We start from the raw sequence: 17411 nt of genomic DNA on the forward strand, positions 1-17411 counted from the left end.
AGTATAAAGAGGCCAAGGGAACTACTGAGAAACCTACCACAGCTTACCCTGCAGGACACACACCAATGCTCCCCTATTCATCACAGAGGCCATCTACACCTGCCCAGTGCCTCACAACTAGCACACCACAAGCTAAAGATAAACCATCTTCTTAGAGCAGCAGTTTTGCTACATGATTTTCTAGGGGGGCAAGTATCAAGTTTGGTGTTGATTTTTTTCCTGAATGTTAAAATAAACCTCGATATGTTGAGGAGTAGGTTGAAAAATTAGATGGTTGAAAAACCATCTACACCTGCCCAGTGCCTCACAACTAGCACACGACAAGCTAAAGGCAAACCATCTTCTTAGAGCAGCAGTTTTGCTACATGATTTTTTAGGGGGGCAAGTATCAAGTTTGGTGTTGATTTTTTTTTTCCTGAATGTTAAAATAAACCTCGATATGTTGAGGAGTAGGTTAAAAAATTAGCATGGATTTTAAGATCAAAAACAGACCCCAGAGAAAGCTGACTGTTCCCACAACTCCATCCCAAGCCCTGGTGCCTCCTTTCTGCTCCACCTTGGGCAGCACTTCAGTGGGCAAGGCTGAGCATCCAGTCTAAGGACAGAATGATTGCTTTCTAGGTGAAAAAAGTTATTCTTTCCCTTGCCCTGGACCATAAGTACTTGGCCAAGAAGGCAACATGACAAAGGAAAGTTAGAAGATCTTTTTATGTCATCCCCATTTCAACAAGTATTTCTAGAACTCACACTAGGTACTAGGCATGGTGAGAGGTGTTCTCGTGAGCATTCGCCATGTCATCCTGGCAACTAGCCATAAGATACTTGAACAGGTATTACATAAGCTGGAAGCTACCATGGCCAATAATACATGCTCCCTTTCATTACTGTGGCTTAAGACCAAGAGTGCACAGTGCTCTGCCAGAGGTTTGGTGACACTGCAGGTCAACACCATCCCCCTGCCCACAGTGGGTATATGAGAGATTTTCCAACACACTGCAGAAAACCCTGAGTGTGGCTAGAATCTTCACTCATCAACACCCAAGTCCTATTAGATTTCTAAGTACAGATGATAACACAGGCAAAGAGATTCCTGTTTTATGAATACTTCTCAAGGAAAATCATTAAAACAATGCCTATGTATATTCAGATTTCTATCTTTTGCCTACAGTCACCACAAACAGCAGTTGGCAATGAAAATAATTACTTACCCTGAAATGTCAACAGCCTCTCAGCACAGAAAAATAGAAATCAAATTGTTTAGATTAACAAATGCAGAGTTATCACTTGTTAATATGAGAAATGAAATGTTTTAACTATAAAAAAACATTGCAGATGAAAGACCCAATTTGCAGGGTATTCTGTGAGAACCACAAATTATCTTTCACAAGGACTACAGCTCATGAGGGGTAATTTGAAAACGTCTCATAGATTATTTTCAGCTGCTTATTGCTGCTGTCATATTCATAAATTTCCCTCTACAAATGCCCTTCTATCATAAAGCCTTGTTGAGGGAATGCTGTGAATAAAATTCATGTTATAGTATTGATTGTTTCTGAGAAAACCATCTAAAATATTGTTTTTTCTTCATATCTAGTGGAACAGTATGACTACAGGCTGGTGATTTTTGTTTTGCCAGAGATCACAAATTCACAATAGCAGGACCCAACAGATGCTGTAGCTGTCTGAAGTGAGGCATATTAAGAAGGAAATATGAAGAAGGAAATATGAAGAAATATGAAATATGAAGGGAAATACACCCTGCCATAGAAATTGTAAAGAAAGAAAACCTAGTATCAAATCAATACCCAAAAAGCTTTTAAAACTAAGGCAAATATCTCTGACTTGCAGGAAGAATGTTGTGCTTAAGATGGATAAGATACCAATGGACAACCTTACAAAAATGCAAGACTGAGAAGTGATTTACATGATTTCTTTCTAAAGATTCATAAACATCAAATTTCATTACCCTAGTTAACCAAGTTACCCCCAGAAATAAAACACTGTTGTCTTAGATCCTAAATATCAAGGAAGTGGATAAATCAATTTCTAAAATAACCTATCTGTAGCACACATTAATATAATGATACAACTGTTAGAAACCTGTAACTTTCAATTGGAAATCAGGAAATAACTGTTTCTGGTTTGGTTAAACCCACTGGTGTATCCATTACTAAATGTTATTGGACAGAAACCTACCAGCAAATGATATTCCAAACCTTACATGGCATCACTGGGATGTGGTTTATATGCATAACGTTAGGGAGCAATCTTGTTTTCCCTTTTGATGAAAATTCTTTCTTTCTTTCTCTCTCCCTTTCTCTCTCAAATTGCAATGAAGTCTCAAAGAAACCCTCATTCCATTTGGAGAAACAGCTTCATGGTCTCATGGTCTATCACTCTCCTTTCAGATTCTTAACTAGAGTATCCACATCTACTTTTCACTTCACTGATAATAAATATTCATTTGGATGGACAGGATGTCACCAAATTACAAAGGCCCATCAAGAAGACCCAGAAAAGGAACTAGGTGATTGGGCATTGAGAAAATCCCTAGAGACCATTTAGTTTAGGCCTGGAATATTTGGGATAGCTGTGACCAGCCTCCCTACCCATGCTAGACATTGCTAATAGATTATGGCAAATTTATCTTATGAACCCAGCCACGGCCACAGAATTCTTTAAAACCTGTTTTCTAGGTTCCCAGCACTGTTCAACTAGAGTAACAATAAAGATTAAGCCTATTTTCTACCCTGACATAGTTCTTTGTCCTTATTTTACAAATAGAAGCATGGAAAAGGAATAGGAATTTACCAAAGTTACACAGATAAGTAGTTATAGACTAGACAAATGTAGCTGCAGGATCATGAGGTTAACCTGCATAATACAACCCAACACTGCCATTCTTCATGCATTCAGTGTGAGCCACAATATCAAGATGATAGCATTATTATATTAATTGTAAGAATACATTCAATATTTATCGAGCACCCAATTTTGTGCCAATTGTTTCCCAAGTGTAGTACTTTCATTTTCTCTACGCCTCGTACTGACCAAAGTATATGGGCATTTTACTGCTACACTACAGTTGAAGAAACATAATCACTGGGTTTGGATTATTTGTTCAAAGTTGTACCACTAATAAGTAGTGGAGGATGAATTTATATGCAGGTGTTTCTAAGGCCAGCACCCAGCAATACTTATTGGATGTGTCAGTGTTGTGATCTTTTCCTAGAATTGGACACTGCCAACACTTACCTTAAAATATGGCAGAGAAAAGAAACTCAACCATCAGCCAGTGTGTCAATGCCATAGCTCTAGTCCCACCAAGACCCAGGAAACCAGATGAAAAGACCAAGAAAAATGAAGGTTCTTTTATCACCCAAGACCCTGCTGAGCTGGAAAAGGTATTCTTAGAACGGCAGGGGTAGAAATTCAGCCGAACTCTCTTGCAGCTACTTGAGAAAATGATGAAATTAGATACTGCCTAATAAGTAGTATTGCTAATGAATACAAAGAAGAAAAAAGTCATGAGGATCTCGACATTGGGACTACTGCTCAATGATATCCAAGTCTCCAGGAAGGATGCCCACTATCCGAAGCAGAGATATGACCAGACAGATGAGTGGGAGGCAAAGGAAGAAAGTCTGTACCACCCATCCGAATGTGCTGGTATCTTTCCCCTGATACAGCAGGCTTCACAAACCGGAGGGAACCATTTCCTCCCCATGTAAGATGTCTGAGGAAATTTAACTTCTACAGCACCTGCCATTATGACCTTGCTGTCTTCCTCCACTAGAGAAGAAGAATCTCAACAATGTAGCATATAATAGGATGATATAAGGAAGGGAGGTCAGTAGGATAAGCACAATTAAGGGTTACAGTTTTTATCTACTGTTTCTTATAAGAAATGAAAACTACAGATGACTTTGGTTTACCTAAGTAGTCATACCATCAGGCAGCAATACATAGCATCTCTTACCAGTCCTGCAATACCACTCCAGATGGAAGACATCTAGACACTGGACATTTGTTTAGGGGCTGTGCATATTAACTTGCCCTCTATCTTAGTCTCCAAGGAGTACTCTGAAGTCAACAATAAGGGACACTTAAGGGGAAGTCATTCACCCTGCTCAGTGGCAACTATCCCATATTTTAATGGTGGTTAAAATTAAGAAAAAAAAAGCTGAATTGATCCTCCTAAAAGATATATTTAAAAAAGGAACAAAGACAGCATTGCCCACAAGATGCAGAAGAAGCATGAAAGATCTATTTTAAAACATATCCTAGTACGATTTTTGAATTTTCTGATTGGATTTGGTGTCCATTATATCCATTCACATTCCATTGGCAATAACATGCATATGGCTAAGTTCAGAGTTAAGGAAGCACAGAAGCATACAGCTTCAATAGAAAGGCACAGTGAGCAACATGGCAATGGGCAAGGATATTCGGGTTCTTGTAAGAAACAAAGGAGTAAATCACTGCAAACAATCATAAAATAATAATGACTAATAATAGTAAATAATAAATGAATAAAAAGATACATAAATAAGTGATAAATGAATAAAATATACTATAGTCACCATCAGAGGTACAAAGGAAAACATTGCAACATACTGAATCAGTGATATAGAACACCTAATAGGGAATATTCACTCCAGGAATATGGAAGAAAGAAACGGATTAAAGCAATAGAAGATGATAGAAATGATAGAGTAATGGTAAAGAACTAGAATATGGATAATTGGTTTTCCTGATAAACAGATTAGAATTTATCAAACAGAAGGAAAGAAAATCTGAGAGGGTATCTTTTCCGAGTTAAAGAAAAACTACAATTATATAGATCAAGAAAGACTTCCTATAAGAGAGATTAATGAAAAAAAAATCTTAGAAGTTAGTCTAGCTTAGTGCTTGGTACATGAAAGTCTCAATTAGTATAAATTAGAGAAAAAATACACATAAGCAAAACAAATGGGATTCTGGTAAAATTTTCTAATTTTAAAGAACAAATTAAAAATTCTGAAGTCTAGAGACCAACCAGCCAAATAAAAAATGAAACTAAACAAGGAACCAAATGGAGATGGCAATTCTCAGGGAGCATGCCATCTACACATTGTGTTTTGAAGAAAAATGACTCAAGATCTCCTTTAACTGATCAAAGGACAAATTATGAAAAGCAAGGGGAAAGGGGAGGGGGACAAAGAGTGCAAGAAGAACTTAAAAATGTGGGAGTCATGCCGTTCAAGTGCCAGCAATAAGCACTAAAAATCAGCTAAAGTCAGAATTAAGTATAAATGATTTAGCAAATATGGCTATAAAACAATGCAAAGTCAATAATTTGACAAACTTCAAAGCACCTTCTGCATGCCAGGCAATTTTCTAAGTATCTGAGATGAAGTAGAGAATAAGAAATATAAAGTATATGCCCCATGGAACTTAACATCTCATAGCAGAAGATAAAGACATAAAAAATATGTATCAGGTGATGGAAAAGCAGGTGTGCAGGGCACAGAGTACTGGGGATTCAGGAGAGGAAGAGTTTCTACTTTATACATGATGATCGGGAAATCCCTTTTGGAAAACAGTTGAGCAAAAATTTGAAGGAAAAGATGGAGCCAGTGGTGAAGATATCTAGAAGGAAACTGTCCCAGGTAGAAGGCACAGTAGATGCAAAGGCCCCGACATATGAGCAAGTTTAATGTGACTGAAGAACATAAAGGCAATGTAGCCAAGACAGTAAAGGTGAAGTAGAAGGAGCTGAGAATACAGAGTCACTTGGGGTCAAATCATGTAGGAACCTGTGGGTTGAGGAAGCTTTTAAAATGACTCATAAGGGTACTCATACCTTTGTTTAACTGCCTGTCCTTGAGGGTGGGCAGGAACTAGGGACTTGTTCTTAGCAAACAGAATATGTGATATGCATCATAGAGCATCACTTCTGAGACTAAGTAACAAAAAACTCTGGCTTTCATCTTGTTCACCCTCTCTTGCTTGTTCTAAAGAACATCAACTAACACATTGTGAGTTGACCTGTGAAGACAGCCACATAAGGGAGGCCATTGGCCAACAACCAGTGAGGACTAAATGTTGCTAAGCTTCTCAGGAGTGAGTGTGGGAGGATTTCCTTTGTTTTTTGAGCCTTCAGATGAGACCACAACCCCAACAACATTTTCATTGCAGTCCCACAAGAGACCCTGGGACAATACTTGGATTGCAGCCTTTGTGAGAGACCCTGAGCCCGAGGACCCAGCTGAACTTTACCCAGATCCCTGACTCACAGAAACTGGAGGTAATGAATGTTTGCAGTTTGGATTCCATAATGTGGAAGTAGAGGTAACCTTGAGGAGAAGCACTTCACTGTAGATGAACCTGTCTGGGGTGGGGTCTGGAGAAAACAAGGGGGGAGGTAAGATCCTAGGGCACAATAGAGCAAGAAATCCATGACACAAATAAAATAATTCAATAACAAAAATAATTTTGGCTTAAGAACCTGACTATATCAGCACAAATCTGGAAAGTGGTAGGAGTAGGTTAGTGAAGCAGAAGTGTAGAAAATGACCACAAGTTTCCAAAATTTCTTCTTGTATTCAAAGACAATGGAGAACTCTCATCTGCTTCAGCCTGTCCACATATAATTTGGTCTTGAAGTAGGAATGACAGTTAGACTCAAACTTTTCATCCAGAATAGAACCCAGGAGCTCTCAGTAGGCACAGACTTTGGGAGGCCATGGAAATTCAAAATCTTTGATCAACACTGTTATTTTCCCACCAAATGGCCAAAGCATTTTCCATGAGTAGGAGAGTCTTCAGAATGATTGGCAGAGCATTTATATTCCTGCTGCAGACCCTACTGATGCCTATCTCTCTCTTCCAGGGAGGGGAGATTCACATTAGGTCACTTATCCTCTGTGGGCACTTTGCTTAGCATGAGTCACATATATTCTTGTCTTAAATAAGATTAAGATCCCAACAAGATCACCAGGAGATTTGCCTGGGTAAAGGCAGCTAAACAAATCCCCAAATCTCTCATGAGCCACGTTGGGGGAAAAAAAAAATCCCAGAAACTGTTTTCCACCAAAGCATGTGAGGGCATTTCCAATGTTCTACCAAGCATTATGCTGATTACACTGTTCAGAGGTTTATAAACTAGAGAGAAGATTAAGTAAATCACGGTCTTGACTGACAATGAGAGCATATATTTTTAGAAAGCTTAGGATCTTTGATTGGGATTTCTGTGCAACCACATATACAAAAACATTAGGCACAACTGATGGGCACCTTCTGATACATGAAGCTCTATCTTCAACATTTACTTACATAGCCCAAGATTTAAATATCCAGTTCATTTTTATAAGGTAAAAAGATAGTGAAATGAGTGAACAAATTAGTGTTTTATGTTTTCCAAAAAATAGATTGTGACATATTTTCATCCAAAGCAGGAGTTGGCAACCTTTTTCTATAAAGGGCCAGGTAGAAAATATTCCTGGCTTTGTAGTCCATACGGTCTCATCATGTGCTCATCACATCACATCATGTGCTCATCTAACTACTGAGCTCTGCCATTTTAGCAGGAAGCTGTCCATAGACAATAAGGGTGTGTTGTTTACAAAAACAGCTGGTAGATATAAAAGTAATTATACCCAGAATATGTAAAGAACTCATATCTCAACAATAAAAAGACACATAATGTAATTGAAATAAGGGCAAAAGATATAAAAGACATTTCTCCAAAGAACAAATGCAAGTAGCATAGGAAAATATGCTCAGCATAATTAGTTATTAGGGAAATGCAAATCACTTCATGCTCACTAGGATGGCTAAAATAAAGAAAACAGACAATAGCAAGTGTTGACAAAGATGTGGAAAATTGGAGTCCTTAGATGTTGCTGATAGGAATGTAAAATGGTGCAGCCACTTTCGAAAACAGCTTGGTCGTTCTTCAAAATATCAAACATAGAGTTACCATATGACACCAAAATTCCACTTTCAGGTGTCTACTACCCAAGAGAAATGGATATATATATATATATATATATATATATATATATATATATACAAAAAGTTGTATATGAATGTTCATATCAACATTGTTAATAATAGCTAAAAATAAAAAAAATAAAAAAATAAAAAAAAATAATAGCTAAAAATGGGAACCCAATTCTAACAACTGATGAATGGATAAACAAAATGGTTACATACAAACAATGGAATATCATTTGGCATTAAAAAAAGTATTGACATATACTACAATATGGGTTGACCTTGAAAACATTAAGTGAAAGCTGATCACACAAGGCAATGTACTGTGTGATTCCTTATCTGCAGAGTACAGAATAGGCAAATCCATAGAGATAGAAAGTAGATTTGTGGCTGGGGTAGGGGATAGGCTATCAAGAATGAGTGTGTGTATGAGGGGTCCTTTCTGGGATGTTAAAAATGTTCTAAAATTAGACTGCAGTGATGGCTGCACAATTCTGTCAATACACTAGTCCAATAACCTATACTTTAAATGGGTGATTTTTTCTTTTTTTTTTTTTAATTTAAATTCAATTTTCCAACTCATAGTATGACACTCAGTGCTCATCACATCATGTACCCTCCTCAATGCCCATTGGGTGAATTTTGTAGTATGTGAAATATATCTCAATAAAACTATAAGAAACATGAAACATGTCAAGATACCATAATGGCATCTCCTATGCACACTTCCACAAAGAAGAGCACATGCCAATAAGCACTGGCTAGTGAGAAGTGAGTGGTGGGCATAGCCAACCATCGTTCTAACAAGAGTAGCAATAGCAGTGATAATTTAGCAGCTACTCATGATCGACCACTCACCATAAGCATCTGCCAAGCACTGTATATATATTTATAAACAAACTTATTTCTCTCAACAGGAACCAGAGAGGTCCCCCAAAGCCATATAGAATCTGGGTGTAAGTCATTCTCCATTATTGGTAAATTCCTTTCCTTTTTGGTGATGGTGAACCAAATCTACTTCTTTAAAAACTAGACTGTTAGAAATCCAACAAAAGCACTAATCAACCTCATTTTATAAGAAGGGCGAAATGGCCTTGGGCTCTCTGCCAAATCCTTGGTTCACATTGGCTTTAGTGCCCAAATCACACCATATTCTCAAAAAGAGGGGTCTCGACTTGCCAATTTAGAATGTACAAGCCAGGATGGTCTGGGTGGCTCAACGGTTTGGCGCTGCCTTTGGCCCAGGGCGAGATCCTGGAGACCCAGGATCCAATCCCACATCAGGCTCCCTGCATGGAGCCTGCTTCTCCCTCTGCCTGTGTCTCTGCCTCTCTCTCCCTCTCTCTCTCTCTGTCTCTCATGAATAAATAAATAAAATCTTAAAAAAAAATAGAATGCACAAGCCAGGCATGAGAACCTGTTATCTGAAAATTTGGACACTGAGTTTTGGGTGGAGGGTATCTTGGAGCTTTTGATAAGGTTTATAAAAGGACAGTGCCTCTTGGCAGTGAGTATCCTGGAGAGTTAGCACACAGGATCCAGTTTCTCAAGACTCTGGGCTATTTTTATTCCTGGAGCAGTAATCCTTACCATGCCCCCATGCCTGCCTACGGTGGTATGCAGAGCAGCTGTTCTCTGTGGCGACTTGAAATACAGCATAACTGGCAGCTACCTCATTAACCCATTTCTATGATGTTTGTTGTTGTCAGTCATACTGGCTTAGACCTCGTTTTGCCCCTCCATTGCTCCTATTTGTCAGCTTAAAAAAAAAAAAAAAAAAAAAAAGGAAGAGAAAAGCAAATGCCAAACACATCAAAGGCCCTGCCTCATAGTTGACATTTAGAACCAAGACGTGCCTTGAGTGCCCCACCTTTCCCTGGGTCATCTGTCCACCTGTCTGTCAGTCCTGCTTTAAGATTCTAGTAAATACCCCTGAAACTTGAGATACTCCTCTGTGTCTCAAGAGTACCCACCTGGAATGTGGCTACAACATGTATGAGGGATCTCATTCAAGATTCTTGGAGAAGTTTGTTCCATCTGCCTGGGATGCCCTTCCTGCAGATCTTTGCATGATGGCGGCCTCTCCCCATTTAAGACTTTCCTTCTATCAGGCCTTCCCTGACCCACCCCACCCCTGAGTCTGCAGAAGAATGGCCCTGCAATATACCCAGATACACATGTGTGAGGATGAGCATGCATCTCGGCCCTTGCCACTGCCAGCATTATCTCATCTCTTTATCCTGGTCTATTTTCTATAGAGCATTTACTACTCTGGGTCCCTCCCTCTCTCCTCCCTCCTCCCTCCCTTCTCCCTGCCTTCCTCCCATTCATGCAATACATTGTTGTCTGTATCTCCCACACAAATGGAAGCTCTGCCTTGGCAGCAGCTTGGTCTTAGTGTTTTCTGGGAGTGTTGTGGCATTTGTATGGGAGGATTCTTCGTTGGGCAGCTGTCACCCCAACCTCCAGGTACAAAGGCATGCCAACAGTGCCCTCTTACTGTATCACCCAAAAATCCCTCCATACATTCCAAGATGGCCTCGAGGGGGGCTAGTTTGCAGCTGTATCCCCAGCGCTATGTACACAGTACATGCTAGATACACATTTATTGAACAATTTAATTACAAAATGAAGAAATGGGACAAGATCTTTTCATAAAGGAGCCTATAAGCGAAAACAGTGAATTTGAAAGCACAAAAATTTGAAGCTTATCATTCTTCAATCTCTCCTCTACTGACAGTTTGGACCAGATAATTCTTTATTGTTTTGAGGGGCTGTCCTGTGTCTTACTGGATGTTTGTTTAGCAGCATCCCTGACCTCTACCTATGAGATGCCAGTAGCACCCCCTCTTAACCAATTGTGACAACAATATTTCTATATGCTACCAAATGTCCCCTGGGTGGGAGGAAATTGCCCCTGGTTGAGAACTACTGTTTAGTGAGTAAGTATTAATTTCTGCCAAGATGAAATACTCCTTTTGCTCAAACCTGACAAACTAGAAGTTTACCAACACAGACTTGATACATAACTCCTGCCATATTCGTTAACTCGTATATATGAAATCCCGCCAAAGGAATATTGTTAAACTGAATATTTGCCTGTAACATTTTGCCAACACTATTCATCTATTTTTAATGAAAGGTTCATATTAAGTAGTACACTCCATTTAAATACCATATACCTGACAATAGCTGGTGGTCAGGGGTGTTAATTTCTGTCCTAACTAGCTGATTAAAATGAGATCTTCTGTCTTAACATCAAGCATTCCTCTTCATTATACTGCCTCGAATTATGCAAATGAGACCACATAACCCCATTTTCAAATTTCCCCAAATGAATGGATTTAATGTGTTTCTCTTTTGAACATGTTTCTTGCAAAGAAACAGACTGGCAGATCAGAGATCCCCCACAAATTTACTAAAAATAATTGAATTTAACACTTAAATTAGATGGATTTTTGGTATGTAAATCACACCTCAAAAAAATCTGTTTTAGAAAACTGTTTCTGGAGGAAAACAATGCCTCTATGGTCTCTCAGCTACTTTTTTATTTTTTTTTTCCTGCTGCTGATCAGATTAGCTATTCTAAGCATCACTTCAATGCTCAGACCTCAGAAAAGACATTTGCTGATGTAGAGATAACTACTGGGTCAGCACAGTTGCTGTTAGGATGGGGTACTAAATGGTTTTTCTATCCCTTAAAATACCCATAGTGGTCTGTGTCATATTACGAGGGCATGGATTGGAGTTGCAGCTGCTGATTGCTTCTCTTGGAGTTTTTGTCAAATGCTGTGTTCTCCTTGTCTGGACAATAAAATTTGCAAACTTCTGCACCTACACAGGACAGGTGAAAATGAAACCCATCTTCCTTGAGTTATTTATTCTGTCACTATTTTTGGCAAATTTACCACACATCAAACTTGGTGCTTAGCATTGAGAAGACAGAGCTAATTGGGACAGTCCTTGCCTTTGGAGGGTTTTTAAATTTTATTTAAGAAATCAAAGTGAAACATTTGTAGAAGAAGTTCTAGATTTTGATATGCTAAAATTTACATTTTAAAGCAAATGAAAACAATTAGAATTTATTATCTGTTATTTTAGAAATCCCCAAATCTGAACTTTTTTTAAAAAAGATTTTATTTATTATTCATGAGACACACGCACAGAGAGAGAGAGAGACAGAGAGAGAGAGAGAGAGAGAGAGAGAAAGAGAGAGAGGCAGAGACACAGGCAGAAGGAGAAGCAGGCTCCATGCAGGGAGCCCGACATGGGACTTGATCCCAGGTCTTCAGGATCACGCCCTGGGCTTAAGGCGGTGCTAAACCGCTGAGCCACTGGGGCTGCCCCCAAATCTGAACTTCTTTAGAGAAAACTGAGATGCCATACTGTGTATTTGTCAAAGAGAGTCCAGAAGGAGAAGAGGAGGGTCAGACAGACCATCCAGAGATGGGAGAAATTCCCTGCATAACTTCACCCTCCCTGGTGGCTCAGTGTTTCCCTCAGTGCATTTCTTTTCTGTCCATGGCATTTCTATCCTCACATGGTAGAAGCAGTGCCTATGACTTCTGTCAGTAGGGCCCAGTCTCCCCAATAAGAGCAGAGTAGAAAATTAACACCATGATCTAGGTAATTTATGGAACTCAAGTCAATAATAACTAAGCGAGGGCAAAACAGGTTTCTACAAGTTCAATTCATTTTGTAGCATTCTTATTGAGGATCAATCCACTCTGCTTTAGGTACTCCATGGGGTTCTGTTCAGAGGGACAGGCGATGAAAAGAACAAAGTCTTTGACCTCCAGGACCTTCTAGATAATTGTCCAGCTTTTCTATTCACCTGTCCTATGTGGACATGGCTTTAAAAATAACTGCTATTTTACAGGTCTCTGGGGGCAATGTCATTATGAAGCTTGGTTCTCAGTTGTGAATATCTAGAGAGCCTAGTAAAATAAGGGGGTCAGGAAATATTTAGTGAATAAATGAGTGAATGAATATTCCACCTGCTTGAAGATAAATATTGGTCACCCCAATTCCTAGCATTTTTATACTTCTTCATAGTCCAGTATTTTATTTGTTTTCTCATTTTATCCCCAAATCAAGCCAGAGTAAGGTGAGGGAGGTAATGATCCCAATTTATTTTAGAGAGAACTTCAGAGACCTGAGACCACACATTTAGCAAGTTACAGAGTGAGTGACAAACCTACGTGGACTTTATAGTCCCAAGGTTTGCATTTCTAATAAGGACAGGAAAATGGATGAGGGGCCTGACTCACACATAGAAGGTTCTAGCACTCTGGAGAGACATTGTAGGCCAATGAGAGAGTCCTACTACTTCTTCCTTTGCAGTGAGAAAGCAATTAAGAAAATTCAGCACACTAGTGGCAGCTGGAAAGTTGGCAGGTCCCTCAAGAGAAGGACTGTAAGCAATGTCATAGGCCAAGAAGATGGATGGAGTCCATTTATGCACTGAGGCTGACATACAAATGGAATCCTGCCAGTTTGACTGCTCTTTCTTCAAAGATGTCATTGACAGATGAGTATCTAAATGTTTTTGTTTAAAAAAGAAAACAAGAAAAAAGAAAGAAAGAAGAGAATAAAGCAAAAGCAAAACAAAACAAAACAAGAAACTCTTTCTGTCCCAAACAGACACACATAGCTGATGAATGTGAAAACACCAGATCAGGCCTGAGAGCAGTACAGGCCTTTCAAAGTCATCTTTGATGATTATTTGCAAAGTTGTACACCTTTCCTTCCAGAGACATTTCAATTTAACACAAGGATTTCATTGAAACCCCACATTCCTGCCAGTTGGCTGTTTTCCATCTGCTGTTGGAGGCACACTGGTGGGGGGACAAGCATGCTCACATATTCATCTTCACTTGCCAAAACAAGGCTTCTTCCCCAATTAAAATGACCTTTTTTATTTTAGAGTAGTAAACAATGTCTACTTAACTTGAGGAAAATATACAGAAGAAAGTTATCGAACCTAATCACACAGTGACATGATGAGTGAGTCAGAGTCAATGCAATCTGTGGGGAGAGCTGAGGAGGCCGCTCTGCTTTTGGAGACAGAGAGGTCCTCTTGAGGTCACTGCCTTCATGGTGCCGCATCCTTGGCAGCCTTCAAGAGCAAACTGAGCAAATCTGTTTTACTTCTGTCCACCAAGCACACTTTTAAAAAGAAGGTTAATAAGCACTGGTTTTAAAAGGTAAGTACTAAATACAGTTCCTCAGATAACCTTGCTTCTTTGTCTTCCTTAATGATGGGGATCTGTTGACATACACTGAAGAGCAGTAAAAGGGAGGATTTCTCTTCCACCCACTCAAGGTTCACCAAACCATGTCCCATGACCTACATGTGGTCTCTGGCCGGCTGTGTAACTCAATAGTAGACCAGTACAGACCAGCAAACCATCTGGAAAATTCACATTCTTCTCCACACTGGACCCAGACTGAGTCCCCATTGTGACCATACTCAGCCAAACAGACATTTACGCAATAATTGGCATTTGGAAGCATCTGACCTTAGTTTGCTAGCTTGGACAGAAGTGGCTGGGATAGGCACAGTGATCTTACAGCCGACACAGAACATCCTTCATGATGACTGAATGAGAAACCCAAGGAAAGGATTTCCAGAAAATTCCAAACACAGGGGGACAGTCCACTTTGGTCAGACCATGTTATTGACAGCTGCTGCACGTGGCCCCATTCCAGAGAAATAACATGCCTCTGGAACTAGCTGGTTGCATCACCCTAAAGGTAAGCAAGGCTGACCTCCTTTACGCAAAAGTAAACCTTACTGAGTTAAATGATCTGTCTCCTACTTTCTTCAAGGAACATGAGATGCTAAGTTACAAAATTTGAAGACAGCAGCCATGAATCCTCAGAGTCCTTATCTCCTGACTGATTATTTACAGGTCTGCCTAGATGAAGATGATCTATAGGTCAGATACATAAGACAGTCTTCCTTGCCATATCCAACAAGCCAGGAATAACCAGGGCAACTATCCTCAAATCTTCACATCCCTGCTAATACAATCATGATGCATAGGCTAAGTCAGAAATAAAGTGGGGAAAGGAGCCCAGTGTTTTCCAGCCAAAGAACAACCACTTCAAACATGTCTGCTCTGTTTGCATTCCTTCTCACAAATATTCACAGTGTGCAAAGACACAATGGTTGATGTTCAAAGTCCACCCATGGTACAACTTACTGAAGGAAATTGCCTGTAGAACAGAACAACTCCCTTTGGTAAATCTAGCCAATATCAGGATGGTGCTTGGAGGGTCTTGCCCATCCATCAGCTGATGGCTCCAACAATATCAGAAATAGATGATATGCCAGGCAGACTCATAGACTCCATTTTTGTCAGGAGCTGACCTCAAAGGAACACTTGTGGCAGTGTCAGGCCCTTCAGATCAAATACCAGCAACAAAAGTCCCCAGCTACCACAGACATCTACTGACACTCTTGAAAGTGAGAGAGACAGCAAAAGCCAGAGACAGGATTTCTTTGACAATTCCAGACTCTCCATTGTGAAATGTTTTGGCTTTCTCCTGGTCCCAAACCTGGCACCTGCAGATCCATCTAACTCTAATCCCTCAGTAGGATGAGAGTGGTGACAATCGCAGGCTCTCCACAGAAGGCACATTTCAGCTTACGTGTACCTAAAACAAACCCACACTTTCCTAGTATGCCCACTGTGATCCTAATGATGTGGCATTGGGAGATCTGGAGCTTACTTTAAATGAGCATGCTGCCTACTTTCAAGAAATTCTCCTCTGAATATACCAACAGTTTCTTACTGGCTCAGAGTTTAAGAATAAGAGTAATGGGAGAGATTTCTTTTGTCACATCAAACATAACCAGCTGTCAGAATCTTGAATTGGTGATGATACCAAGCTAAGAAAGAAGTAATTTTCAATTTTTGTTTTCTTTCAAATCTTATTTTTGAAGAGCAGACATACTGCATAGACGTAGTTGACTGTCCAGATGAATGTATGTCATGCTTATTTATATTGATTAAGATCCATCCTTTACCTGCCACCACGGGAGATTTCCGTTCATCCAGGAGCTGGATGGAGGTACTCGCTGTCACCACGTTGCTTTTGTTGACTATTCCTGAAAGAAGAGAAACCATCACAAGAATGGAGAGAGTTACATGTACAGCTTAGAGAATAATCATATTGGCTTACAGTCACCAATTCAGATTGTGCTGGTGTTTGGTTCCCAGAACCCAGAGTAGGCCAACTCTGTGACGCCATAGCTGCTGTGTAGATAATCCTTTCAGTTGAAGGAATCAGTGCACTGAGTTCTAACCATCACACTGGGTGGGGGGTGTCCAGCCTCTTTACTTCACATGAAAATTACTAAGTACCACTGGAGGGAACACATTTTTTTTTTTTTTTGGTTATTTGTGGTTACTAATTACAATGTTTGCTTATGTCAGTGATCATATTTATATCTCCTCTCTAAATACAGCCATGGAGAGCTACATGAGAGAAGGTTTTGAAACTGTTTCACACTTTGGGAACTTCAGCTCTGAGTTGTTTGGTTATGACTTTACTGACTTATAAAATTATAATTTCAAGCCCAGTTTTTCTTAACAAAATCATTCCAATTAGGGATAGACTCGGAACGCAATCCTTACTCCAAACTCTTATTAATGTCGTAACAGTATGACATTAATCTTAAGAGATTTTCAATTACTAACAATGATTCCAATACCTATGAATTAAAAGACAGTGAGCGCAAATTTCAAACCCTCTGAGTTAATAATTGTTAGCACAGCACTTGCTTCATAAAAAGTGTTCGAGGGAATCCAATTGAATTGGGCAACAGGGGGGAGGCAGACCTGAATTTGAATACATGTAGGGCTGAAGCAATTGAGAGTTTTCTCCTAGCTTGAGTCTAAGCAGTAATGAAACCAGTTTCTTTTCCAATGTGTACAGGTAATCAACACACGGTAGAAAAAATGAGAGAGAGTTCCACCACAACACTTAAACTTGATGATGTTTAACATTTTCTCCAAATCCAAAGGAAGAATGAGATCTCCTAAGATGTTAAGTCGTCCTTAACTTTACCATGAACAAGTAAATTCCTTTTCATTATAGGATTTCACTGAAAGTTCAATGAAAACCCCACTTGCCAAAAACCAATTCTACAACAGTCTTAATTAACCAGAATTTGTTTTTCTCAGGCATAAGCCTCTATAGGAAAAAGACAGAAGAGTAACAAAGCAAACCTACAGAAGGGCCAATCACTCATAACTTTTATTTCCTACTGCTCCTTTTCCCTGTCCAGCTTTGAGCAAAACCCATCCTTTCAGAAAAGGCTTCCTGTCCACATCTAGTAAGCTAAGTTCCATTTTTGTCTTAGAAGATCAAGAAAGAGAAAGTATCGTGACATTGTATGATAAAAGAAGACATTGATAGAT

At 39.5% G+C, this 17411-nt stretch overlaps 1 protein-coding gene across 10 annotated transcripts in view; it reads right to left on the bottom strand.

Annotated features, from left to right (window-relative positions):
* CACNA2D3 (calcium voltage-gated channel auxiliary subunit alpha2delta 3) overlaps positions 1–17411 on the bottom strand; it is a 945543-nt gene that overhangs the window by 136439 nt on the left and 791693 nt on the right. For all 10 annotated transcript variants that reach the window (XR_012011921.1, XM_072785849.1, XM_072785848.1 and 7 more), the window contains one exon: positions 16016–16096. Coding sequence is in view for 9 of the 10 variants with exons in the window: in XM_072785849.1 (XP_072641950.1) it covers positions 16016–16096 (81 nt within the window). In the remaining variant the exon portion in view is untranslated. The remainder of the gene's footprint in view (positions 1–16015; positions 16097–17411) is intronic.

The sequence above is a fragment of the Canis lupus genome, chromosome 19, assembly GCF_048164855.1.
Source record: "Canis lupus baileyi chromosome 19, mCanLup2.hap1, whole genome shotgun sequence".
Lineage (NCBI taxonomy): Eukaryota > Metazoa > Chordata > Mammalia > Carnivora > Canidae > Canis > Canis lupus.